Source organism: Notamacropus eugenii, chromosome 3 (genome assembly GCF_028372415.1).
Source record: "Notamacropus eugenii isolate mMacEug1 chromosome 3, mMacEug1.pri_v2, whole genome shotgun sequence".
Taxonomy (NCBI): Eukaryota; Metazoa; Chordata; class Mammalia; order Diprotodontia; family Macropodidae; genus Notamacropus; species Notamacropus eugenii.
In genome coordinates this window covers 304,287,732-304,312,403 of record NC_092874.1, presented here as the reverse complement: position 1 = coordinate 304,312,403, position 24,672 = coordinate 304,287,732, and the positions used below count along the sequence as shown (strand labels likewise).

At 51.6% G+C, this 24,672-nt stretch overlaps 2 protein-coding genes across 8 annotated transcripts in view; one reads left to right on the top strand and one right to left on the bottom strand.

Annotated features, from left to right (window-relative positions):
* Positions 1–532: 532 nt before the first annotated feature.
* SELENOO (selenoprotein O) lies at positions 533–10,195 on the top strand. 2 transcript variants are annotated; one of them, XM_072596469.1, is made up of 9 exons: positions 533–1,176; positions 3,924–4,127; positions 4,968–5,148; positions 6,151–6,281; positions 6,374–6,651; positions 6,779–6,929; positions 8,556–8,741; positions 9,160–9,316; positions 9,411–10,195. In XM_072596469.1, exons 1-9 carry the CDS (start codon positions 533–535, stop codon positions 9,588–9,590), a joined length of 2,112 nt encoding a protein of 703 aa, XP_072452570.1. In that variant the 3' UTR covers positions 9,591–10,195. The 2 variants fall into 2 exon arrangements, with proteins under 2 accessions (XP_072452570.1, XP_072452571.1); XM_072596470.1 differs by lacking the exon at positions 9,160–9,316.
* The window catches only part of TUBGCP6 (tubulin gamma complex component 6), a 35,779-nt gene continuing 16,567 nt past the window's right edge, over positions 5,461–24,672 (bottom strand). The window contains exons 12-29 of one of the 6 annotated variants that reach the window (XR_011964297.1): positions 24,094–24,175; positions 23,892–23,980; positions 23,691–23,806; positions 19,025–19,163; positions 18,340–18,450; positions 16,446–17,577; positions 15,793–15,854; positions 15,302–15,446; positions 15,013–15,181; positions 14,635–14,776; positions 13,884–14,078; positions 12,477–12,609; positions 12,132–12,345; positions 10,525–10,724; positions 8,485–10,413; positions 7,074–7,194; positions 6,809–6,938; positions 5,461–6,693 (exon numbers count right to left, since the gene is read on the bottom strand). Coding sequence is in view for 1 of the 6 variants with exons in the window: in XM_072596457.1 (XP_072452558.1) it covers positions 10,322–10,413; positions 10,525–10,724; positions 12,132–12,345; positions 12,477–12,609; positions 13,884–14,078; positions 14,635–14,776; positions 15,013–15,181; positions 15,302–15,446; positions 15,793–15,854; positions 16,446–17,577; positions 18,340–18,450; positions 19,025–19,163; positions 23,691–23,806; positions 23,892–23,980; positions 24,094–24,175 (3,021 nt within the window). In the remaining 5 variants the exon portion in view is untranslated. Of the gene's footprint in view, positions 6,694–6,808; positions 7,036–7,073; positions 10,414–10,524; positions 10,725–12,131; positions 12,346–12,476; positions 12,610–13,883; positions 14,079–14,634; positions 14,806–15,012; positions 15,182–15,301; positions 15,447–15,792; positions 15,855–16,445; positions 17,578–18,339; positions 18,451–19,024; positions 19,164–23,690; positions 23,807–23,891; positions 23,981–24,093; positions 24,176–24,672 lie in introns of those variants that run through there. The other 5 variants (XR_011964296.1, XR_011964298.1, XR_011964299.1 and 2 more) reach the window with 5 other exon arrangements.

Here is a 24,672-nt window from a genome sequence, read left to right as displayed (position 1 = left end):
AGTCACCGCCCCTCCTCTCCGAGATTGTGGGCGGGCTGAGCCCCGCCCCCTGAACGCAGAAGCCTTGGCTCGGTATTGGTCAGAGGGCGAGGCGCTGGATCAGGCACGCGGGATTGGCCGGAAGGAGCCGCGCTCACCGAACTCTTCGCTGCTTGACCGGCGCAATGCCGCCCCCTTGGCCCGACCCTTTCCTGACAGGAGACCTCCGGACCTAGGATTTGGTATTTTTTGGGAGGCGGAGCCTTGCACCGTACACCCTTCGGCCTTGGCCGCTGCTCTTGGGTTCGGCTCCAGCACGCAGACCCTCCCCTAGGCCCCACTCCAATTGGAGAGCGCAGCTGCGCACGTCTAGTCGGGGGGGGGGGGGGGGGGGGGGGGAGAAACGGAAGCCAGGAGAAGCTCCGCCCCCAAGCCAAATAAAGATACAGTTCCCGGGCCCGGATTGGCTGTCGTGCGAAACTCCTCCCCGGGCCGGAGCCACGGAGATGGGAGGGCCCCGAGGCTGCGCAGTGCGCGCGGGCCGCCGAGGTGAATGGCCGCTGCCGTGTCCCGCTCCGCCGCCCTGCGCCGCCCGCGCCTGCCGCTGTTCCTGCCGCCGCCGCCTCCGGGTGCTGCCCGGCCCGGCCCACGTCCGCGCTCCTCGGGGCCGCCCGCCATGCAGCCCGCCGCCCGCGGCTGGCTCACGGGCCTGCGCTTCGATAACCGTGCCCTGCGGGCACTGCCCGTGGAGGAGCCGCCGCCAGGCGGGGACCCAGCCCCGCGGCCTGTGCCGGGCGCCTGCTTCAGCCGCGTCCGGCCTTCCCCGCTGCGGGAGCCGCGCCTCGTCGCGCTGTCGGCCCCGGCGCTGACTCTGCTCGGCCTGGGCCCGCCGCCGGAAGCCGGGCCCGAAAGCGAAGAGGAGGAGCCGGAGAAGGAGGAGGCCGGGGCCGGGGCGCCCCGCTCCCGCCGCCGCCGCGCGGCCTCTGGCCCCGAGGCCGAGCTGGAGCTTTACTTCAGCGGCAACGCGCTGCTGCCCGGCTCGGAGCCCGCCGCGCACTGCTACTGTGGCCACCAGTTCGGCAGCTTCGCGGGGCAGCTGGGCGACGGCGCCGCCATGTACCTGGGCGAGGTGCTGGGCCCGAGCGGGCAGCGCTGGGAGCTGCAGCTCAAGGGCGCGGGCCTCACGCCTTTCTCCAGGTGAGACCCGAGCCCCTACCCCGACGTGCCTGCCCAGGGGTGCTCTGACCCCACCCCCTCGGACACCCACCGCCCCCTTCCCGGTATGTCCTCTCTTTCCCCTCACAGTTCCAACGCCTCAGTCTTCCGTTCCCAACCAGACTGCCAACCTTAGAGCCCCCCATTTCCCTAGCCCTCCCACGTTCCTTGCTCTATCCATATTTCCCTTCTCCTCCGCAACAGCCCCTTCCTGTGCTCTAGTTCTTGACTGCCTCTGCCCCCCTCAGCCTCAGTGGTCCAGGTTTGGGGTGGGGGGAAGCAGCTTTTCCTGTGACTGATATCTAAACCCGTTCCTTTAAACAAACCTGAGAGTGAGGTGACCCTCAGTACCCGGCTTTCACCTGCCCCCCCAGCCTGCCCAGATCAGAGTACTTTTACTTTGCTGAATGGGACCTGGGGAGTTGTAGGAGGGGAGCCCCAGGAAAGGAAGGGTGAGGTCTGGGGAGGGAGAGGATTCAGCCCCTGCCCTTGGGGATTTGTTGTTATGGGATGCATGTCATAGGGTAGGGATAGAGGCAATCTAGTCTAGCCCCTCATTTTACCGGGGAGGAAACTGAGGCCCAGAGAGGGGGTGGTGAGCTTAAGGCCACTCAGACATTGATATATCTAGCTCCCTTCCCCCACAGAGTGATCATGTGTCACCTATGGAGGGCCGCCTGGGTCCCATCTTTGGCAGGCACTGTTCTGTTGGGGAGGGGCGGTTTACCCCCGCCCCAGGACAGTTTGCTTTGTTACAGACCCTGGTGCCTTGGGGTTCTGTTTTTCCATCTCTAGTCATGGGGCATTCCTTTGAGTCCTCTATCTGTCCTTAGTCACAAACCGTATTCTGCCACTTCGGCTTTGCGCTTTTTGGATTCTGTCTCTTTTCTTTGGACTATGCATTTGTAAATCCTTGAATTGCTGCTGTCAGTCACCTGGAGCTAGATTGAGAGCACTAGGCTTGGAGACTTGGGTTCCAGGCCTGGAACTGCAACTTTGCTGATCTCTGAGCCTCAGTTTCCTTTTCAGTAAAAACTGCCCTGCTGTGAGGGAAGTGCTTTGTAAACCATGATGGACTCTGAAGGCGTGAGCTGTTATTTTGTCAGATTGTAGCATCGTCTTTTCTGATGAAAGGCTAACATGGTTTTCTGTACACATGATGATTTAAGGAAACGGATTTTACAGAAGGAATTCATCCTTGGCTTTCTTGCCAGCTGGCACTCTTGATGTTTTTATCAATTTTCTGAGTCCTTCTAGAACTCTGATTGGAGGCCTCTTTGCATGGGATGGAGACAACCCTGGGTTTTAAATGCTATGCCAACTGTTTACAAAGCTCTGCTCATCCTACCACTCTCCCAGTAGAATGCTGGCACCTTGACAGTAGGAAGTGCGTGTCTGCTGCTTGAGGCCTAGCTAACTAACCTTGGCCACCTGACTTGGGTCAACTGCCCATAGTTCCCCAGCCTGCAAAGGAGACGAGCCCACCCCCAACCAAACTGGGGGTGTTCAGGGTGCTGCTGTTTGCTCCCTGGTCAGGTGCCTGGGTATAGAATGGACGCTGGTACCCCTCTCCTACCAGAGCCTACAGGCCCACTCCAGGCTTTCAGGAAGACTGCTCTTGTAGAATTAGTCTCAGTGGCAGCCAGATTCCTGCTTAAGACTCTGAAATCTCACCTGGATAAGAAGTAAGTCCTTTTGTCTCAGGTTCAGATAAAAGGGCCAAGGGGAGTTTATTTTTACCATTGTCTGCTAAGGATCAAGGCTGGGTCAGGTTACATCTTGGCCCGGCCCCTTCTCCTCTAACCAGCGAAGCTTCTCTGGGGAAATGTCACAGGGAGAATTTCCACATCAGCTCTCCCATCCGTGGTCTCAGCATGACTGGGCAGTTCTGACTCACCCTAAACACTGTTGATAAGAAAGAGCCGAGGCAGAGAATAAAGATGTGATAGATCCTGGCTGTCAGCCACTTACTTCCCAAATAACTGAGGCCTCTACCCTTCGACTGTTCTCCCTGGAGATCTTGCTTGGAGGGGTCTGCACCCCCTCTCCTCATCACTTAACACGGCATTTCTGAAAGATTGGTCATTTGGCAAGAGGATAAGATATATTCTGCTGGGACCAGTGGATGAAGATGGTCTGTAAGGTTACATTTGGCTTCCTCTCAACTGGACTTGTCCCAGACTGCAATGGGCTTTGTAGTGAGTTCTGCATTGATAGAGGTATTCCAGTGGAGACCAGAAGATGACACATTAGGGGCATCCTGGCACGGATTCCTGCTTTTGGAAGAAAGGGCTTAGGTAATTCCCAGGTTTTTCTCTTCTTAGATCCTTGTGGGAAGGAGAGCTGTTGACTGTCCAAGTGCCTCAGGCTGTTTTTTTCCTGTTTATCTTAGGATTCAAAGTTGGCAGGGACTTTAGAAATCATGTAGGTCAGAGAAGGAAACTGAGGCTCAGAAATGTGGACAGTGATCTGTCCAAGAAAACTGTATTCAGCCCCTGTGGTCAGCAAGTCCTCTTCTGTGCTTTGGCCCTGGCTGCCTGGGGAGGAGATCCATCCGCCACAAGCTTCAGGCTGCTTTTTAAAATGTAGATCGATACTGGCCATGGTCTTTGGGGTCAGAGGCCTGTGCTCTGTCTAGTGCTCACCCCAAAGAGGGGCCTTTCTGGTTGTGGGGAGGAAGGCCCAAGGGCGAAGTTGGGGCAAGGGCTCAAAGGTCTCTTTGGTTCTAGGCAAGCTGATGGCCGTAAAGTTCTGCGCTCCAGTATAAGGGAATTCCTGTGCAGTGAAGCCATGTTTCACTTGGGCATCCCCACGACCCGGGCGGGCTCGTGTGTGACCTCGGAGTCCAAGGTGATCCGCGACATTTACTATGATGGCAATCCCAAATATGAAAACTGCGCTGTGGTGCTGCGCATAGCCTCTACCTTCCTAAGGTAATGGGGGTCCCTGGACTGAGGCCTGCCTGGGTGTGAAGATAACATGGTGACTGTGGGTGATTGGTTGATCTGGGGTCTGCCCAATATTGTACTTCAGTTGATTTCAGTCAGAAAGGCTCCTTGGGGGGCCGCTGGACTGCCACTGTCCCAAAACCGAAGGGGTCCTTGGTGTCTCTAGGAAGTGAGTGGGGTGGGGAGGACTGCTCCTTCCCCCTTTGAGGAGCTCCGGCATGGCTGGGCTGTGTGCCAAGGGCCATCCTGCCAGCCACAGGTAAAGGACCCTGTGCTTCAGTGAATGCGATGAATGTTGCAAACAATAAACAGAAATGGGGGGAAGGTGCAGGGAGGGCAGAAGAGCCTGGCTGGTAAAGGGTTGTTTATCGCCTGGCCTCATAGGTGCTCAGCATTAGCCTTGACACCGGACCTCCCCTTATCTCAGGCTGCTGAGCTGCTGCCCAGCCAGCACGAGCCTGGAAACCTCTGATGCCAAGGAGAGATCTTACTAACTGAAGAGCTGATGGGGCTTGACCTGCTCAGCATGGTTGCCCTGCTTTCTTGGCATGGGTTCTGGGCAAAGCTGAAGGGCAGCCAGCAGCTGGAATATCAGGGTGGGAGGGAGGCCAGAAAGCCTAGCTTCTCAGATCTGCACTGCTTCCACTTTCCTGAGACAATGTGATGAGCCAAGGGAGCCTGATGAGAACAGTCTTGCTAACTGGCTGAGATACGAAGGCAGCCAACTTGGTGGGAAATTCACAGATCCTAATTATGGAGCCTAGGCCTTGGTTTTTATGTGGTGAGGGTCTGCCATCCTGAAAATCCCACTTTTTCTCCTCCCAGGTTTGGCTCTTTTGAGATTTTTAAGCCCCCAGATGAACACACAGGGCGGAAAGGCCCCAGTGTAGGGCGGAATGACATCCGGATACAAATGCTCGATTATGTCATCAGCAGTTTTTACCCAGAAATCCAGGCTGCCTTTGCAGAAAACAGCGTGCAAAGAAATGCAGCCTTTTTCCGGGAGGTAGGTAGGCTGGGGGCTCCAGGGTCTGGGAAGAGTAAATGCAGCTTTTCCCTCCTTCCTCTTGGCAAACTGTTACAGGGCTGCTAGGGGCTCAGAGTCTGACCCAGCTTCCTGTGAGGGATGGCAGGCCACTCAGGAAGCCTTAGGATGGTGACCATGGGACCTTCTTTCCTTGAGCCAGCCTGGTCCAGTGGTTGTCCCAGAGTTCTCTCTGGCCTCTAGGGCTGAAGCAAAAGCACTTGCCTCCCCTGGGGACCCCAGAGGACAGTGGATTTCTGTGAAAACCCCATTAGAACAAACCAAGGACAGACAGAAAAAACAAGGAGCTGTTTATTTTCAACAGCCTGAGGCCTCTGAATTGTTGCCAAAGTCTCTAGCATCTTCTTTTACTAAGCACCTGCTGTGTACTTGGCACAGCTCTTACATTAGAAAATACAACAGAGACACAAGGCGGGGGAGTCAGGAAGGGGGCTCAGGTGCCCCAGCTGAGCTTTGAAGGGAGTTTGGGACTCTGGGAGGCAGAGCTGGGGCAGCTCAGGTGATCTTTTCTCAGAATTTAACTTTCTGGAGACCTTTTTGTAGTTGCTGATGCTTTGGTGGAGTTTTCCCCATCCATGAGTTTGTGACTGTAATTGTCTCCTTTTGGGGGACTCCTGAACCCTGCTCCCCCCACTCTGGGCAAAGGACTAGGTGGAGAGCGAAGGCCACCGCACTGCTTTCTATGAATAAGTCATCCCTGACTTAGCAGGGGGTGGGATAGCTGGGGAGCAGGCAGACACGTGGGGTGGGGGGTGTTCTCCAGGGAATGTCCCTGGGAAATTACCTTGAGTTTTTCCCTGTTAGGGCCACCTTCCCCTGGAACTTGTGTGGCTAAGGTGATGAGTTCAAGGGAGAAGAAAGAGAAAACAGGGTAGCCTAGAGATCTGAGCAGAGTGCCTGCTTGCCCTGAGAGAGATGCAGGATGAGGTTCGGCTGTGACTGTGCCCCACTTCCCTTGGCCAGGTCACTCGGCGTACAGCGAGGCTGGTGGCTGACTGGCAATGTGTGGGCTTCTGTCATGGCGTGCTGAACACAGACAACATGAGCATCGTGGGGCTCACCATCGACTATGGGCCCTTTGGGTTCATGGACAGGTGAGGTGCCCCCCTCCCAGGGCCCAGGAAAGCCCGACGCTAGCTGTCTGACGGTTACCCTAACAGGTGACCCAATATAATTCCCTGATCAGGTACGATCCTGATCACATCTGCAACAGCTCGGACACGACCGGCCGCTACGCGTACAACAAGCAGCCCGAGGTATGCAAGTGGAATCTTCAGAAGCTGGCCGAGGCCCTGGTGCCCGAGCTGCCCCTGGAGCTCAGCGAGCCCATCCTCGAGGAGTACGACGCTGAGTTTGAGAGGCATTATTTGCACAAGATGAGGCGGAAGCTGGGCCTGATCCAACTGGAACTTGAGGAGGACCGGGAGCTGGTATCCTCCCTCTTGGAGACCATGCATCTCACAGGTCAGCTGAGGTCCTGGGGGGTGGCAGGTGATGGCCAAGGAACTGAAATGGCCCAATGGACAGGCTAGAATCAGGGCCACTGCCTGCAGAAGGCCCTGGTGCCCACGGGCCTTGTTTTGGTTTCTAGGGGCAGACTTCACAAACACATTCTACTTACTGAGCTCTTTCTCGGTGGCCTCGGAGCCCACCCAGGGGGCCTGCTTCCTCGACCAGCTTGCCCAGCAATGTGCCTCCTTGGAAGAACTGAAGCTGGCCTTCAGGCCGCAGATGGATCCCAGGTAGCTGCCCTGCACAGGCGAAATGCTGCACTGAGCCCAGGGCCTGGAGCTGGGCTGGGTGACCCTAGACAAGTCACTTCACTGCCGCCTGCTTCAGTTTCCTCATCTGTAAAATGCAGATAATAACAGCACTCCCTTCCTCACCTGATGGTGAGAGTCCAGAGCTCTCCTCTGGGGACGTCCACACAGTGACTGGGGCCTCCAACAAAGAGAGCTCCAGGAAGTTCTTTCATTTTCCTTGCTGATGAATCTTCTGCTGTTATCTCTACTTAGGGCATAATAATGACATTCACTGGGACTTGACACAGATGATCTCATTTGTGACTCAAGCCCAGAAGGTACAAGTGCTGTGGGAATTCCTGTCACCATTTCATGCATGAGAAAACTGAGGCAGGTAGAAAGGTGAAGTTGAACCTCAGGTCTTTGTGACTCCCAAGCCAGTGGAATCCAGAGCTGATTTCAAAGCCTGCAGTTTCCCAGGAGTGAGTTTTGTGCCACAGGGTGGTGAGAGGCCACAGGGAGTTACATGGGGTGCTACCTCTCACCCCATCAAGAGCCTGAACCTCCATAGGGTTCTGGTCAAGCCTCCCCCAAAGAAGCACCAGGGGAGGCAGACAGGGTTGTTCACTGGAGTCACTGTTGGGTAGTTGATAACAGGAAGCCAAGCCTCCCTGGGATGGGGAAGTGGACCCTTCTGGGGCCTATATGCCTCTGGAGGTGGGAAGAAGGGACCCTAGTACCTGCCACCAGAGGGATAAGTGTAGAGGAAGAGGAGCAACCCCTTTGGCTGGGCAGCCAGGAGACTTCCTGGAGGAGAGCATACCTGAGCAAGGAAAGCCTTAGAAGACTTCAGATAGAATAGGGACATGCTGATGCCTCAGAAAGCCAAAGGAGTGGGGGAGGCTTTCAGGACTTGGTGTCCAAGTCATGGATGGGCAGAAGGAGGATCAGAGGCAGCCCCACCCAGAGTGGAGCCCAGGAAGAAAGGGGCTGTTCCCAGGGGCCACTCCACCCGTCAGGACAAAGTAGGACTACACACAAACTTGCAGGAATCAGTTACGTAAAGTGGAACCTTGTAACTGTGGGAATGAATGAGATTGCAAGTGGGGGTTGGGGGGTAGGGGTGGCTTGCAACTTTGGACAGAGCAGGTTCAGGTAGATGAAGAGAGATGCACATTACCAATGGCTTCTTGTGGAGTCTGGTCACAGAAGCCGAGAGAGAGATTGGGGACAATGGGGGCGCAGGGAGAGATGGGAGACAAGTGAGTGCCGAGAAGCCCACTGAAAGGAATTCATTGGCGCAGGCAGATGAGTGTGTGGGGGCAAGAAGGACCACTTCTTCAAGTGAGGTGAGGCCAGGCCGGGGGAAAAAAGGGGGCTCATAGCTAAGGGAGGGCCTTCATTATTTCTGTAAACTGTGAGGCTCAGGGTTCTCAGCTGAGACTCAAAGGGGCACCCAGGCAGCACAGGAGGTGAGGGAGGGGGACAGGGAGGAGTTGGAGAGAACAGCGAGGAGGTGGGATGACTGTCAGATACAGGGAATTTTCAAGCTCACCAACATGGAAGTGTTCATTTGTCAGGGCGCCGGCACAGGGCCTTGACAGTGCCCACTTTCTTCACTCCTAGGCAGCTCTCCATGATGCTCATGCTGGCTCAGTCCAATCCTCAGCTCTTTGCTTTAATTGGAACTAAAGCAAGCATCAACAAGGAGCTGGAGCGCATCGAGCAGTCCTCCAAATTGCAGCATCTGTCCGCCACTGAGCTGATCAGTCGCAACCGGGAACATTGGGAGGCATGGCTCCAGAGATACAGGTGAGGGCTTCCTCATCAAGGCTGGCCTCCCTGCCTCCAGGGCTCACACCTGCCCATACTCCTGGGCTCCAGGGAAAACAAATTCTTCCCCCATCTGGTCCTAGCCTCCTCTTTCAAGCTTATTCCATGTTACTCTCTTCCAGCCAAACTTGCCTTAATTACAGTTTCCTCACACCCCATAGGCCTTCTCTGCCTCCATGCCTTTGCCCTGTCTGTGCCCTGATTGCCTCCCTCTAAGAGACTATAAACTCCATGAGGGTAAAGATCATTTTGGTCTCCATAGTCCGTGAAGCTAGCATAGTGCCAGTAGGTACTTAATCAGTGCCTAGTGAAGGAATGGATAAAGTAGGGCTGAGCAGGACAGGCAAGGGAGGCCCACAAGCTGCAGATGGCAGCCAGTGTCCCTCTGTGATTCCAGAGCCCGGTTGGAAAGAGACATGCAAAGTGTCAGTGGCAGGAACACCTGGAACGTGGAACGTGTAGGAGTCATGCGATCCAACAACCCCAAGTATGTCCTGAGGAACTATATCGCCCAGAATGCCATAGAAGCTGCAGAGCAGGGAGATTTCTCAGAGGTGTGTGCATGAGCGGCCATGCTTGGAGGGTGTGGGAGGCCTTCTTCCCTCCTTTCCTTTCCTGTTCATATGCTTGTGTCTTGCTCCTGTCCAGGTAAGGAGGGTGTTGAAACTGCTGGAGAAACCGTATTGTGAGGAACAGGAAGAGGAGGTAGACAGGCTCCCAGAAGCCACGGAGAGCGGGGCTGCAGCCTCAGGCAGCAGTGGTCACCTGTCCTACAGCAGAAAGCCTCCCCTCTGGGCTGCAGAGCTCTGTGTGACGTGATCTTCATAGCCGCCTTGTGGGCATCTCCCACCCACCTGCAGTCTCACAAGGCTTCTCTGGGCATCGCTGAGTTACAAAACAGGGCATTTGGTTGCTCTGGTTGGTCCTGTCACATCTCCAGCTGCTGTGGGGGTGGGGCCACACCTCAGCCCCCCAAATCGCTGTTTTTCCATGAAGGCAAAGACATCCAGTCAGTCCTGACCTGTCTCTGTCTGATGCTGACTCAGCAGCCTAACCCTAACCCCCAGACTCACTGCTTCTTTTCTTGGCTCCAGTCAGAGCTTCCTCCCTTTGCATTTCTCTGAAGCTGTTCACATAGTGACAGAACCATTCGTATCTGCCTCCTGTGAGGGGATGGTAAGACCAGAGACAGACCTGCCAGCAGCAACGGTACTGAAGAGGGGGAGGGGGTCCCAGACAGAGCAGGGACCCTCCCCTGCCCCTGTAGGTGAACTGCAGCCCACTGACTGCTTCATCTTCAGGGTCTTAGAGAAACTCATCCCATGGGAAGCATTGCTGAGCTATGTCGGGGGCGGGGGCAGAAGGGGGGAGGTCCTCCTGTCTGTACAAACAGCCCCCCAGCCCCCTCTAATAAAGAGCTCTATGTGACTGATTGCCAGCCTGCTCCTGCCTGGGCCAGTGAGGCAGCAGCTCCCTGGGCAGGACCCTTTATTAGGGGGTGACTATTTACAGAGAAGGTGAGTGCATTCAGTCACACAACAGCCTTGGGGAGCCATGGCTCATGTGCCTCTGTAGTAGTTGTTGAAATTCATCCTCAGGAGGAAGTCTTCCAGGTGGGGCTGGTAACCTCGGTTCACCAGCTTGGTGACCACTGTAGGGAGAAGACAAGGCAGGGTTGGGGCCACACTATGAAAGAACCAAAGCCTGATCCCTGACCCCCTGAACTCCTCCCTGAAGCTGCTCCCATTGCCTCCATCCTCACCTTTGAAAAGAAAGTGAGAGTAGTACTTGAAGGTGCTGTAGGACTGCTGCATGAGGGCAAAGTTGGGGTGCATGGCCACCTGCCGGCTGCTGTCGTAGGTCCAGGCCTGGGAGATGAGCTGAGTGCGGAACTTCAGGATGAGGCTGAAGATGCTGTGAATGACGTTCATCACAGGGGCGGCCTTCTCTGTCAGCAGCCCCCTGGGGTGGGGGGGAAGCAAGCAGAGGATGGGTCAGGCCCCATCCCCGGGCCTAGCATTCAGATGCTGTTGAGGCAGGCCCAGCTGGGTGTCCATTGGGTCCTCACTGGCTCAAACACACATGGCCCAGCAGGTCCAAACTCCCTTTGCCGAGGACAGATGCTGTCACCACCACCCCATTCTGAGCTAGGGCAGCCATCCCACTGCCCATGCAGAAAGCCCTCACCCCATTAAGCATTTCTACCTCATCTTCAATCTCTCCCTGACTACAAGTGCCTTCACTCGCTGTCTACAAATACGTCCATGTATCTCCCATCCTGGAACCTCCCTTGACTCTTCCATGCCCACTATGATCGTTCTCTGTGGTATAACTGGTGTCCCCACTTGCCCTCCTGTCAAGTCTGGCTTCTGACCCCCTCATCCTACCAAAGCGGCCAATCTGGTGTCCCTTTCTTCATCATTCTCCTTGACCTCTCTGCATGCACCTCTGACACTGTTGACCCTCCTTGGCTCCATCCTATCTCCAGATCACCCCCACCCACTGTAGGGGCCCCCAGGTTCTGTCCTGGGCCAGGTTCTGTCCTGGGCCACCTTCATCCTCCAGACTTCACTTGGCCTTAATGACAATCCTATGCTGATCCTCAGATCTGCTCTCCTCCAATCTCCTATCTCCAAGTGCCTTTGAGGGACTTTGAACTGAATGTCCAGTAGAACGTGTCCAAAACAAAACCTGTCTTTCCCCCTACCCATTCCCCTTCCCTATTACTGCAGAGGGCACTCCTACTCTCACCTCCCATATCCAAGCTGGTACCAAGGCCTGTTGGTTTTATCTCTGTAGCATCTCCCCAATACACCCCTTCCTCTCCTGTGACCCTGCCCATACTACCATCACCATCACCTGGCTACCTGCAGTTGCTGCTGGGGGGTCTGCCTGCCTCAAGTCTCTCCTTGCTCTATCCACCCTCCAGCCACCAAAGCCACCTTCATGAAACAGCTTTGATCACCTCACCCCTTATCACCTCCAGGATCAAATACAAAATGCTCAGTCTGGCATTTAAATTCCTTCCCAAGCCAGCCCACTCCTTAATTTCCATCTCAGCTTGTGTAATGGATAGATCACTGGGTCTGGAGTCAGGAAGACCCCCAAGTTCAAATTTAGCCTGACTTACTGGCTGTGTGACTGGGCAAGTCTCTTTACCTTGGTTGGCCTCAAGTTTCCTCAGCTTACTTCACAGGGTGGCTGTGAAGATCAAGTTAAATATCTGTAAAGTGCCTAGCACAATACCTGGAAAGCAGGTGCTTAGTGAGTGCTTGTTCCCTTTTATTCCTGAGCTTGGGAAAGCAAGGTCCTGTCTTCCAGATGTACCCAGGCCTCTTTCCTGACCCACATGAGCTGCCCCGTCCTCACCTGAAGATGGCTTTGTTGAGGTACTCGGCATGAGTGCGGTGAATCTCCTCGAGGTTGCTCACCGATGACAGCTTGTTCCCAAACTCGCGCCATGTGACGTGCAGTATCTGATTGGCGATGTAGCCCTGGATCACCTTCACAAAATGCTGCATCTCGTGCTTAAAGAGCTGGAGCTGGCGGAACTGGACTGAGCCAGCTGCATGGTTCACTAATGCTGGGTGGAATGATGGAGCAGACAGACCAGAGGAGAACTCAGTGCCCAGAATCCGTGGAGCCTGGCCCCACAATAGGTCCTTAATATGGCTGGTGCTCACTGGACAGACCACAACCCCTAGGACCCCGTACCTGTACGCTTCAGGTGGAAGCACACATCCTTCAGGGTCCACATCATGTGCTTTAGCTGCAGCAGGAAGGAGAAGATCTTGTTGTATTTGTTCAGGCAGCTTTCTGTGATGACAATGTTGAGGGGCCAGTCAACCTGAGAGAGAGGAAGAGACACTCACTGGGGCACTCAGCCACCTGGACTGGGCCAAGGCAGGATGGAGCCTCAAGAGCTGCACGGAGATGAGTCCTGGCTTAGATCAAGAAACTGAGCAAGGCCTGAGGGAGCTCCCTGGACCACCCAGAGGATTCTATCAATGTTTAAAAAACAATTCCAGTACTAAAGGTCTTCTTTGACACAAATATGATCTGGATCCCTAAAGGTCAAATTCCATTTAAAATAACTGCTGATGATATAAAATACTTGGGAGTCTACCTGCCTAAGACACAGGAACCATATGGACACAATTATAAAACGTTCTTCCCACAAAAACGTAAATAATTGTAGAAATATTAATAGTTCACGGCTAGGGCAAGCCAATAATAAAAATGACAATACTGCCTAAATTAATTTACTTAATTCAGTGCCATGCCAACCAAACTAGTAAAGAATTAATTTATAGAGCTAGAAAAATAATGATTCATTCCGGAGAAACAAAAGGTCAAGGATCTCAAGGAACTCAATGAAAATCAAAAGAAAGGAAGGGCCAGCAATGCCACCTCTCCAACTATGCTAAAGTGTTACAATAGTCAAGACAACTTGGCCCTGGGGAGGAATCCCATTGCTGAGGAGAGCAGAGATGATGGGCACAACATGCAGAAGAAAAAGCAGCTGAGTGTGGGACCAACCCAAGCCTCCCTGGGTGTACAAGAGCTCACTCTAATACAAGCTGTTGGAAAACCTGCAAAGGGTCTGCTGGAAACCAGGCACACCCTGGCAGGGAGTCAGGTGAGGCTGGCAGTTTTCAAAGCTTCGGGAACCCAGTGCTGGGATGGAGAAGGCCCAGATCCAATGTTGGAGCCCTCGCCACAGCTGGGGATACTGCCCCAATGCCAACTCTTCCACCAGGATACTGCTCTACTATACCTGGGCCCCTCTCTTCTCCAACTCCTCCAGCCCTGGGTTACCCCCAAACTCTGGTCCCATTTGTTCACCAGGTAAGAGGATGCTCCTCTCCCTTTCCTACCTGCCCAGACTGGGAGCTCATTGTGGGCAGGACCTGGTTCTGCCTCCACCCCGCCCTTTGTGGTTAAGTGCAGGGATAGGTACACAGGGCAAGCATAATTCTGTGAATACAGTCAGAAGCTATGGGGATGACTTGTCTTCTTAAACACTAGAATTTTACTGGAGCATAGAGACATCCTCAAAAATGAGGAGGAAGATGAGGGTACAGGTGTGAGACCAAAAGCAGCCCCCAGGACAGCACGTACCTTGTAGCGCAGCTCAAGGCAGCTCAGGGCATCAGGGGCGTTGGCGGTGAGCACCTCTGGCAGGTACTTGAGGGCAAAGGAAAGGTTGGTGGCAAGCTTCGTGTCCCCATGCAGGCTGTACTGTAGGGCTTTGGTGAGGAAGGAGTTGAGCACCAGGGGGTTCAGGAACTCTCCAGGGCTCTGCCCTGAGCCCAGCTGAAGGAGATGAACCAAAACAGGCATGGAACAGGGACAGCTGCCAGCACCCACAGTGGCTCACAACAGGCTCAGAGGTATGTGGGAGGATTACTGTCCTCATTAACAGATGGGCAGAGGCTCAGGGAGGTCACGCCCCTCCAACCCAGCCAGCTCCTTGAAGATGAGGCCCAGACCAATAGCAGCCAACAACTCAATAGCTCTTAAGGTTTCCCCAAACCAGGGAGCAGAGTCAGAGGCCTATCTGCTTTGTACCAGCCACCACTAAGCACATTCCAAGAGTGGAGACCTCAAACCCCCAAGTCTAGCAAGTCTTATTAGCACGTGACAGGTTCAGGCATCTGCCTGTGGTCTCACAGCTGGGGAGACCCAGTGTCCCTTCGCTAAAACATCCATTCCCTAGGGCTGAAGGGCACTGAGGAACTGCCTGTTCTAGGCTGGGCCCAGGGAAAGGCCTGGTATTGGCTCCCCACCCCGCAGCAGGATCCTCAGCCCCCCCACCCAAGGACCCAGCCCAGCTGTGGGCCCAGAGTCTGGTCTGCAGCCCTGCTGATACCTTCTCGAAGAGCAGGTCACTAAGAGACTGAGCAAACTCCCCATCCTCCATGAGCAGAAAGTGCCTCAAGGCCTCAAAGTGCTTTTCGAGGCTGAGCTCCACAAAGTAGTAATCAACAACAGCCTTGTTCACCAGGGACACACTGTGGGGACAGAAATGCTGCAGGGCCATCTGAGCAAAGACAGGCAGGGACAACTCAGCCTCGCCATCCAGTCACAGAAACCCATCCTACATCCTCACAAGCATCACAGGCCCCTGCTCCTGGGACGGAGAGCTCACTACCTTTCAAGGATACTCCTACAAAGGTTTTTCCCTGTGCTAACCCCTTCCCACAGCAGCCCCTGCACAGTCAGGTAGATTCCTTGGCCAGATACGTACTGAGAAACCAACGGGGCAGTGATGGAGTGCTTCATGAGCACGGGCAGGGTCAGAAGCTCGCTCAGCTGAACCGAGGTCTCATCAGTTGCCAATGGCCCATGGGGATCCACAGGGAAGGAGAAGGGTCTGGGAATGATGTGGTGCATGAGGTGGGACACCGGAGGCTCGGCTGCAGTAGAGTGAACCGAAAGACATCAGCTTTGTCTGCAAACCTGGGCCATCCTGCTCAGACACGTGATGCCCCAAGGCCTGTGCAGCCCCAGAAGCCTGTGCAGGGCTTGGCACTCACACATCAGGTTATAGTTGTCCTGGTATTTCTCAAGGCAGTACTGGTCAGACAAAGCTTTCAAGTAGGCCTCTTCTCGGGTGCAGTTTTTGGCTCCATCCTTTGACTCCTCAGGGCTGGGGGCTGTGGTTGGGGTCTCTGCTTCTATCTTTAAGAAAATCAAAGCAGAAAACCACTGCTGTGGGTACAACTGCTGAGCCTCTCCCTGGGAACCACACCAACCTGCGCCCACCCAGGGGGTAACCAGACTCCTGGGGCCAGAGCATAGTTGCCTTCTAGGACATACAAAGTACTGCCTGGAACTGGTGTAAGACCAAGATCATATGGGCCCTCTGGGGTGGGCCCAGCCCAAGGGGACCGGTACAGGATTGGTGGGGGGGGCAGATAAAGAGTCTTCAGGGGCCCAGCCAGGGCATATAGGGAACCTGGGGGGTGGGGCAGAGCCAAAGCTAATTCAGAATCACCACTCCCCACCATCTGCTGATCCAGCTCACCTGCAGCACAGGAGGCTGGTTTGAGGAGAGGTCCTCACTCGCGTCATTCATTATGACTGAACCTGGGAAAGTCGAATAGAGACCACACTGAGGATGCCCTTCCCCTCCCCATGCCCAGTTTCAGACTTGGCTGCACCACTACCTGGCAGGCACTGTGCTTTGCTGGGCCTCAGTTTCCTCACCTTTTATGACACCAGTGCCCCTGTCCATTCTAAAGTGGTCCCTGGCTGACTCACCTCCCTGCCCTGGGTGTGTGCAAAGGATACTTAGCTGTCAGCTCCCCCCAACAGGGCCCAGAGAGATCAGAAGAACACGACACTGAGAAGAGCCTCAGAATTTCTGGTGGGTCTCAAGAAGGCCTGAGATGCTCAGCTGCCTTATCTGTAAAGTAGGAAGATGCTCTGCCCCCTCAGCTGTCTGCTTCGCTTCCTCCCCTCCCCCCAGTTTTGCTCTGGGGCCTTCATGAAGCAAGCCAAGTCAGGCCAGTCCTTCACAAGCAAACCAGAGAGGGCTGGGTGGACCTGAGAACTCCCAGAAGGAGGAGACCACACCTCTGGAGACACATAAGCCTCAGCTTCTTGAAGACTTGTCTGGCACACCATCCTGTGAGCTTCCCAAGTCCCAGAACCCCTGAGAGGATGCTGGATGCCTACCAACAGCTGGCCTCTCCCCTGGCCCGACGGCTGGCCTCTCCCCCAGTTCATCCATCTTCTTTGGGATGAGCTCGTGGCCTGGCTCTTCTCTGCCTTGAGCAGCCAAGGTAGGGGGCAGAGGCAGTTCATTCCCCTGAGCAGGCTGGTCTGGCCCTGGGCAGCCCAGCTCCCTGTTGTACAGAAACCACTGCATGGTGGAGGTGGTAGCAGTGGGGGTCAGGTGCCTAGAGAGAGGCTTGGGGGGAGGGGGAAGCTCACTCTGGCCCAGCTGAAGACTGGACTGTGAGGCGTGGCCAAAGGCGCTACACCGTGGCCGAGGGGCTTCCACGTCCACAGTGAGGTCACCCAGCTTCATGTGGGACTGTGAAGCGTGGCCATGGAGGTTCCAGCGGGGCCGAGAGGAGACCACCTCTGAGATGCAGGCCCCAAGGGGGATGTTGCTGTCCGACACATGGCCATGAACGCCCCCTCGGGACGGAGGCGGCTCCATGTCAGTGCCACACTCGCCCATCTTGATGTGAGAGGCAGAGACATGGCCGTAGATGTCCCATCGGGCCCGGCCACTCACAGCACTGGGACGTGGCTGCGGGGCCTTGGACTTGCGGATGGACTCTCCCAGTTGAATGCTGGAATCTGAGGCATGGCCATAAAGGCCCCAACGGGGCCTGTGGCTGGTGTCCCTGGGTGCTGGGGGTGCTCCAGCTTGGCAGAGAACAGGGACTTTGGCCACAGGGCGCAGGACGGTGGTGAAGTCATACAATGACTGCTGCTGCTGGCTGCCTTCCTGCTCCATGGCCCCACTGGCAGTGGCAGGGGACAGGTTCAAGGAGATGGTCTGCAGCGCTGCTTCCAACGAGGCTGGGGAGCCAGAGGCAGTAGGTGGCTCCTCAGGCACAGGCCTGGGCAGGAAATCATTCATATCCAGGCTGGACCCAGGGAGAGGCACGGCCCTGTCCACCTGCACCAGCTTTTCCTCTGTTCTTGACTCCAGGGAATGATCATTTGCACCAACCTTCCCAGGCTCCATCTGCTCTAACGTCCAGGCTCCTGCTGAAGGCAGTGGCCCCCATGCACCCTCCGAAGATCCTCTGGAATCTCCCTGCTCACCACTGTCCTCTGAGCACTGCTCTGCCTGGAATGGAAGCATAGGGCTGACCAGTCTCAGGGGTCAGATCTGCCGGTGAGGATGGCGGGGCAAGGGGATCTGGGATGAAACAAAGGGAAGCCCTACCCCCCTCAGACAAAGATGGAATAAAGACTGATAACCTTGATCCCTGAGGGCAGAACAGCAGTTCCTGCTTACTTATACAATGCCAGGCTCTGGGGTCCTCCACCCCTCCTTATCTCTGCAGCCAACTCTCATGATTAGCTGTGCCCAACCAGAGCCCCCCCAAGCTGGCCTCCCAATGTATAAGCCTTCCTATTCCTTTTCAGCTGGCCCAAGGCTTAGATGCCACAGCCCACTGCTGGGCCTTCTCTCAAAGCCCTTGTGGTTCAGGAGGATGGCTTATCATCAGTGGGTCTGTCCTTCAAGGTCACTGGGTCACTCCTCCTCCAATGAAACATGGCAGGACCATAACAGTGGGGAAACAGGTGGAGCCTGAACAGTAAGGGTGCTGCTAGTGCTGCTACTGGACTGGAGGCCAGTCCATATCTGTGTGCACCATGGACAGCAGAGATGCTTGGGCTTCTGCTGGCCTGCAGATAGAGGGCACAGGAAGCAACCAGAGATGCTGGTGAGGGGAGGGCTGGGAGCTCTAGGGGAAGATTGTTCACAGGCCTCTAATCTAAGACCCCACCAAGGGGAGGCAGGGCAGCTGCCAGACTATCCCAAGAGACCAGGGTGGCTTCAGGTGACCAGGCCAACCACACGAGCACAAGGCTGGTGTCTTACCTGGGCCCCAGGCTCTCCTCCTGAGGCACCCACTTGTCTGAGGGGATGGACGCTGGGGAGGATGTCAAGTTTCTCCCTATACTTTCCTTCAGAGATGTTTTGAAGCATCTCCTGAAATTCAGAAGAGAAGACAGTAACGGTCAGTGTTTTCTAGCACTGGCAGGTTTGCCATGAGCTCTCCTCAAATCCTTGCCTTTACTCCATGTTCACAGCAGGGCCCAGACGGCTGTTCACACTCTGAAGAGTTTACGCTGTTTGCTTGGCCCTCTGGGGACAAAGCTCCCAGAGGATAAGGGCTGTCTCATTTCTGTTTCCCCAGTGCCTGGCACATGGCCTGGCATATGGCAAAGAAGCACTGCCGACATTAATCTGGTGGGTCTGAAGCCTTGTTTCACACTCATGCACACACAGGATACTATAGAAATTCCTCATGGGCAGAAGCAGTTTTCTGTCCTTGTGTCCCTAGCTCCGTAGTGCCTGGCACACAAGAGAAGGTACTTAATAATAACTGTAGACTCACTGATTTCCACACAACAGTCCTACTAGATAAATAGCACAGGCATCACTCCCCTCATTTTGCAGATGAAGACAGTGAGGCCCGACTGATGCTAGGTCACCCCACTAGGACTGACACTTGGCTGGTGACTCTACTTAGCTATCTCCACAAGCCCTGAGTCCATGCTACCTGCAAGCGCTTCTCGTCCTCCAAGAGAAAGTTTAGACGGGCTGTCTCCAGCTTGTGCCTCTGTATTTTCCAGACAGCCCGCTGCTCACGGCGAGTTGCCTCCTCAGACAACTTGCTGTAATGGTCAATGAGGTCCTGCCTGCAGGGACAGAGCAGGGACAGAAGTGAGGTGAGGCATCACCACACAAAAAGGGGTGGCCCAAAACCTGAAAGTGGTTCTCAGAGCCCGAGGCTCTATTGGACCTAAAAAACATGGATTGGGCTGGGGGTCGGGGAGGGGAGAGATGCCCCCCACAAAAGGAAAAGAGGATCACAGATACATCAAACAAGTCCTCCAGAGAGGAGGAGACCCAGGCAGGAAAGACGGAGTGGTTGCCCTAAAAAATGACCCCAAGTCTATGGGAGAGTCACTTTCTTTTTTAAAAATAATATTTTATTTTTTTTTCCCAATTCCATGTAAAGGCAATTTTTAACATTCATTTTTCAAAACTTTTGAGTCCCAAATTCTCTCTCTCCCTCCCTCCTCCCTGGGAAGCAGTTTGATAGATTATTCACATGCAGTCATGCAAAACATACTTCAGTTCTCTCTCTGGAGGCTTATACATTTCCCCTCATGAGTCCTTTGGAAGTGTCTTGGATCATTGTACTGATAAGAAGAGCTAAGTCATTCACCACTTATTATCATACAATGTTGCTGTTACTGTGTACAATGTCCTCCTGGTTCTGCTCGCTTCACTCGGCATCAGTTCATATAAGTCTTTCCAGGTTTTTCTAAAGTCCACCTGCTCATCATTTCTTATAGCACAATAATATTCCATGACATTCATATACTATAACTTATTCAGCCATTCTCCAATGAATGGGCATCACCTCATTTTCCAATTCTTTGCCACCACAAAAAGAGCTGCTATAAATATTTTTGTACATGTAAGTCCTTATCCTTTTCTTTTATCTCTTTTAGATAAAAGACCTAGTGGCAGCATTGCTGGGTCAAAGGGTATGTACAGTTTTATAGCCCTTTGGGCTATAGTTCCAAATTGCTCTCCAAAATGGAATGGTTGGTTAGTTAATAACTCCACCAACAATGCGTTAATGTTCCAATTTTCCATATCCCCTCCAACATTTGTCATTTTCCTTTTCTGTCATGTTAGCTGATCTAATAACTGTGAGGTGGTAACCCAGAGTTGTTTTAATGTGCATTTCTCTAGTCAAGCATTTTTTCACATGACTATAGATAGCTTTGATTTCCTCTGAAAACTGCCTGTTCATATCCTTTGACCATTTATCAACTGGAGAATGATTTGTTCAAAAATAAGCTTTTTTTCTGTCTTTTCTTATGTACAGAACTATTTCTATTTGTTGATGACTATCAACATTTTTTAAAAAGTGATTTTTTTAAAAAACCCACATAAAGCCTGCCAAAGGTCCCCTCCTCTATTCCTCTCCTCTGCCAAAGTGCACATTCTGTTGCCTCAGGCCAATCCTTGCATAACTGATTGTTAGAAAACAACATGTTTGTAAAAACCTAATGCAACCTAAATTATAGCTGGTGTCTGCCAGTCCAGCCAGATGCAGGAGAAAAGTACCTATTTGTACAAAAATATTTATAGTAATTCTTTTTGTGACCAACTACTGATTTAGCTATTCTCAGCAATAAAATGATCCAAGACAAACCCCAAAGGATTCATGATGAAAAATGCTATCTGCCTCCAGAAAAAGAACTGATGTTGCTTGAATACAGACTAAGACATACTATTTTTTTCACTTTCATCTTTTTTTTTTGTTCAAGTCTTCTTGCATAAAATGACTAATATGGAAATATTTTACATGATTACACATATAATCTATATTAGACTGCTTACCATCTCAGAGAGAGGGTAGCAAAGGGACAGAATTTAAAACTCAAAACTTTAAAAAAAAATTTGTACAGGCAGTTGGGGGAAAAATAAAATATTATTTAAAAAAAGAAAATTCTACTTAAAATAACTGCAGGCAATATAAAATACTTGGGAATCTACCTTCCAAGAATGGTATGAACACAATTACAAAACATTTTTCACACAGATAAAGAAGGATTTAAACAACTAGAGAAATAAGAATTGCTCATGGATAGGCCGAGCCAATATGACAAATCTAGATAAGTTAATTTATTTATTCAGTGCCATACCAAACTATCAGGGTTATTTGATGTTAACTAGAAAAAATAACAACACAATTCATCTGAAAGAGCAAAAGATGAAGAATAATCAAGGGAAATGTGAAGGAAGGTGGCCTAGCAGGGCCAGATTTCAAACAACATTACAAAATAGTAATCATCAAAACACTTTGGTACTGTGAAATAGAACGGTGGAACAGAACAGGTGAGGTACACAATAGTAAATGACCACAGTAGTCGAGGGTTTGTTTAACCCAAAAAGCCAAATTTTTGGAGTAAGAACTCACCAATTGACAAAAATTGCTGGGAAAACTAGAAAGCAACGAGACAGAACTAGGTATAGACCAACATCTCACACCATATACAAAGATAAGGTCAAAATGTATAAATGAGTTAGACATAAAGGGTAATATCACAAGTAAATTAGGAGAGTGTTTATGGTCAACCAAGAGATAGAGAAGGAAGTAAAATGGATATTACATGAAATTTAAAAGGTTTTACACAAAACCAATGCAGTTAAAATTAGAAGGAAAGTAGAAAACTGGGGGAAAAAACATGTATAGCAAGTTTCTCTGATGAAGATCTCGCTTCTCAACCACTCTGAAGGAACAGACCAAACTCATAAAAATAAGAGGCATTGCCCAACAGATAGAATGGTCCGAGGAAGAAATCAAAGCTCCCAACAGGCGTATAAAAAAAGGCATCAAATTAGACAAATGCACATTAAAACAACTCTGAAAATCCTGGAAAAGACTTCCATGAACCGAAGCAGAGTGAAGTGGGCAGAACCAGGAAAAGATGGCACATGGTAACAGCAACACTGGGCGATGATCAACTATGAAAGACTTAGCTTCTCTCAGCAAAATAATGATCCAAGACAATACCAAAAGGCTCAAGATGAAAAATGCTATTCACACCCAGAGAAAGAAGTGATAAGAGTCTGAATGCAGACTGAAGCAGACTATTTCACCTTCTTTATTTTTTCTGTGGTCCCTCTTCTTTCACAATGTGACTAATACAGAAATATATTTTACATGGCTGCACATATATAACTGCTTACCAAACATCAAATTGCTTACCATATTGGGGGGGGGGGGGTGAGGGAAAGAGGAAGAAAATTCAGAATTCAAAGTTAAAAAAAAAAGAATGTTAAAATTTGTCTTTACATTTAATTGGGAAAAAAATACTATTAGAAAAAACTCTAAGGTGTCACCTCACACCTATCAGACTGGCGAACAAGACAAAAGGGGGTGTGGAAAAACAAGCACACTAATGCATTGTTGGTGGAGGTGTGACCTGACCTATACCAACTATTCTGGAGAACTATGCCAAAAGAGCTCTGCATACCCTTTGACCTAGCAATGCTACTACTAGATCTGTAGTCCAAAGAGAACAAAGAAAAGGGAAAAGGACATATATGTATAAAAATATTGACAGCAGCTCTTTTGGTGGTGACAAAGAATTGGAAATTTAATACTACTGCTATAAGAAATGACTTACAGGCAGACTTCAGAAAAGCCTGGAAGGATTTATATGAACTGATGCTGAGTGAAGCGAGCAAAACCAGGGGAACATTGTACACAGCAACGGTAACATTGTACAATGACTGACTTTGATAGACTTAGCTCTCCTCAGCGATACAATGATCCAAAACAATTCTAAAAGATCCATGATGGAAAATGCTATCCACATCCAGAGAAAGAACTGATAAGAGTCTGAATGCAGTTTGAAGCAGACTATTTTCTCTTTTGTTATGTTTTGTTCTGGTCTGGTTTTTTTCATGGTTTCTCCCATTTGTTTTAATTCTTCTATGCAATATGACTAATGTGAAAATGTGTCTAAAAATGTATGTGTAGAACCCATATAAGATTGCATGCTGTCTTGAGGAGGGAAGGGGAGAAAATTTAAAACATATGGAAGTGATTGCTGAAAAGTGAAAACAAATAAATTAATTTAAAAAAAGAAATAACAAAGGGAGGGGCTTCAGAGAAACCTGGAAAGACTTATATGAACTGATACAAATTGAAATGAGCAGAACTAGGACAACATTGTACGTAGTAACAGCAATATTGTACGATGATCAACTATGAAAGAAACAGCTATTGTAATTAAAATAATCTAAGACAACTCCAAAGGGCTCATGATGAAGACAGACATGCTGACTTCTGAATGCAGACTGGAGCAGACCATTTTTCACTTACGTTCTTTTACTTTTTCTTGTTTGGGTTTTTCTGGGCAACATGGCTAATACAGAAATACATTTTGCTTGACTTCACATGTATAATGGGTATCATATTATTTACCTTCTAAATAGGTGGGAGAGGGGCTGGAAGGAGGGAGAGAATTTGGAACTAAATTTTTTTTTTTAAAAGAATGTTTAAAAAAATAAAATATGAATAAAACAAAAAAAGAAAATAAGGCTGAAATGAAAACTTTGGGAATGCAGTGGGTGGGGCTGAGCAGGACTAGGGCAGGTTGGGGCCTGGAAAGCTGGGCTATCTGAAGCCATACCTTGCCCTGTGCTCCAATTCTTCTTCCAGCGCTTTCAGTCTCTTCTCTCTATCACGCAGCTCACGGGCATAGCTGAAGTCGTCATCAATCTCCTCCTGCTTGGCAGCCAGGCGGCGCTATGGCAACACGTGTTGGGATCGAGTGAGCTAAGGCCGAGGTGCCAGCACCCTCCCCAGACACACTCACTCAGATAGGCCCCACCTCCTGATCCTTCAGAAACTGCTCTTTGAGCTTCTGGAACTGCTCTCGTTTCTTGGCGTCTAAGGCCATCCTTTCAGACACGTGTCGATCTGTCCAGAAAAGGAACAATGCTCCCATTAGAAAAGAACCCAGGGACCGAGATCTTTCCTAAAATGGGATCCTTCCTAGCGCACACATGCAGGAATGGGAATGCAGAGCATACCATTCAAGGCCTTCAACACCCGAGAGGCTGTGTCCCGGGCGTGGACAATTAATTCTTGCTTGGCAATCTCCATCCGCAATTTCTGAAAAAGACAGGAAACAGGTGGTCAGTTACTTCAAGGCCCTTGGGCAGCTCTTTCTGACCTGATGCTCCAGGCTCAGGCCCACAGATGGTTCACTGGCCTCCTTCCCACACAACCTCATCCCTCAGCTGCCATCCAACACAATTCTGCACTCTCCCTTCTGCATAGCTCTCTGCCACCCAGAGCTGTTCCTGCTTCCCCCAAGAAGCCTTGGACCCAGACGCTCTTCCGTCCCCTGGTCCGTCTGTGTTCCCTCTGCAGCCAGCACCTTGCTCTGGGCTCTGCTGTCACTGTGACAAGGTGGTTCTGTGTATCTGTGCACAATTGTGCACCCTCTGTCAAAGAAGCTTCAAAGCCCCTCACACGCAGGCCCTGACAGGCCTCCCTTGCCACACTGAGCATTTACAACACTTTTTCTGAGTTCACCAATCTCCACTCTTTTAACTTTTTCCAAATGCAGGTCAGTTTGCTGATTGTGAACATCAGAAATCAAGCAC

Bases quoted from the DNA above. Each gene is read 5' to 3' on its own strand.
- SELENOO (XM_072596470.1), top strand. From the start codon at position 533: ATGGCCGCTGCCGTGTCCCGCTCCGCCGCCCTGCGCCGCCCGCGCCTG. The intron at 4,128-4,967 runs GTAATGGGGGTC...TTCTCCTCCCAG, and splicing joins ATAGCCTCTACCTTCCTAAG to GTTTGGCTCTTTTGAGATTT. The intron at 6,652-6,778 runs GTCAGCTGAGGT...TTTGGTTTCTAG, and splicing joins GGAGACCATGCATCTCACAG to GGGCAGACTTCACAAACACA.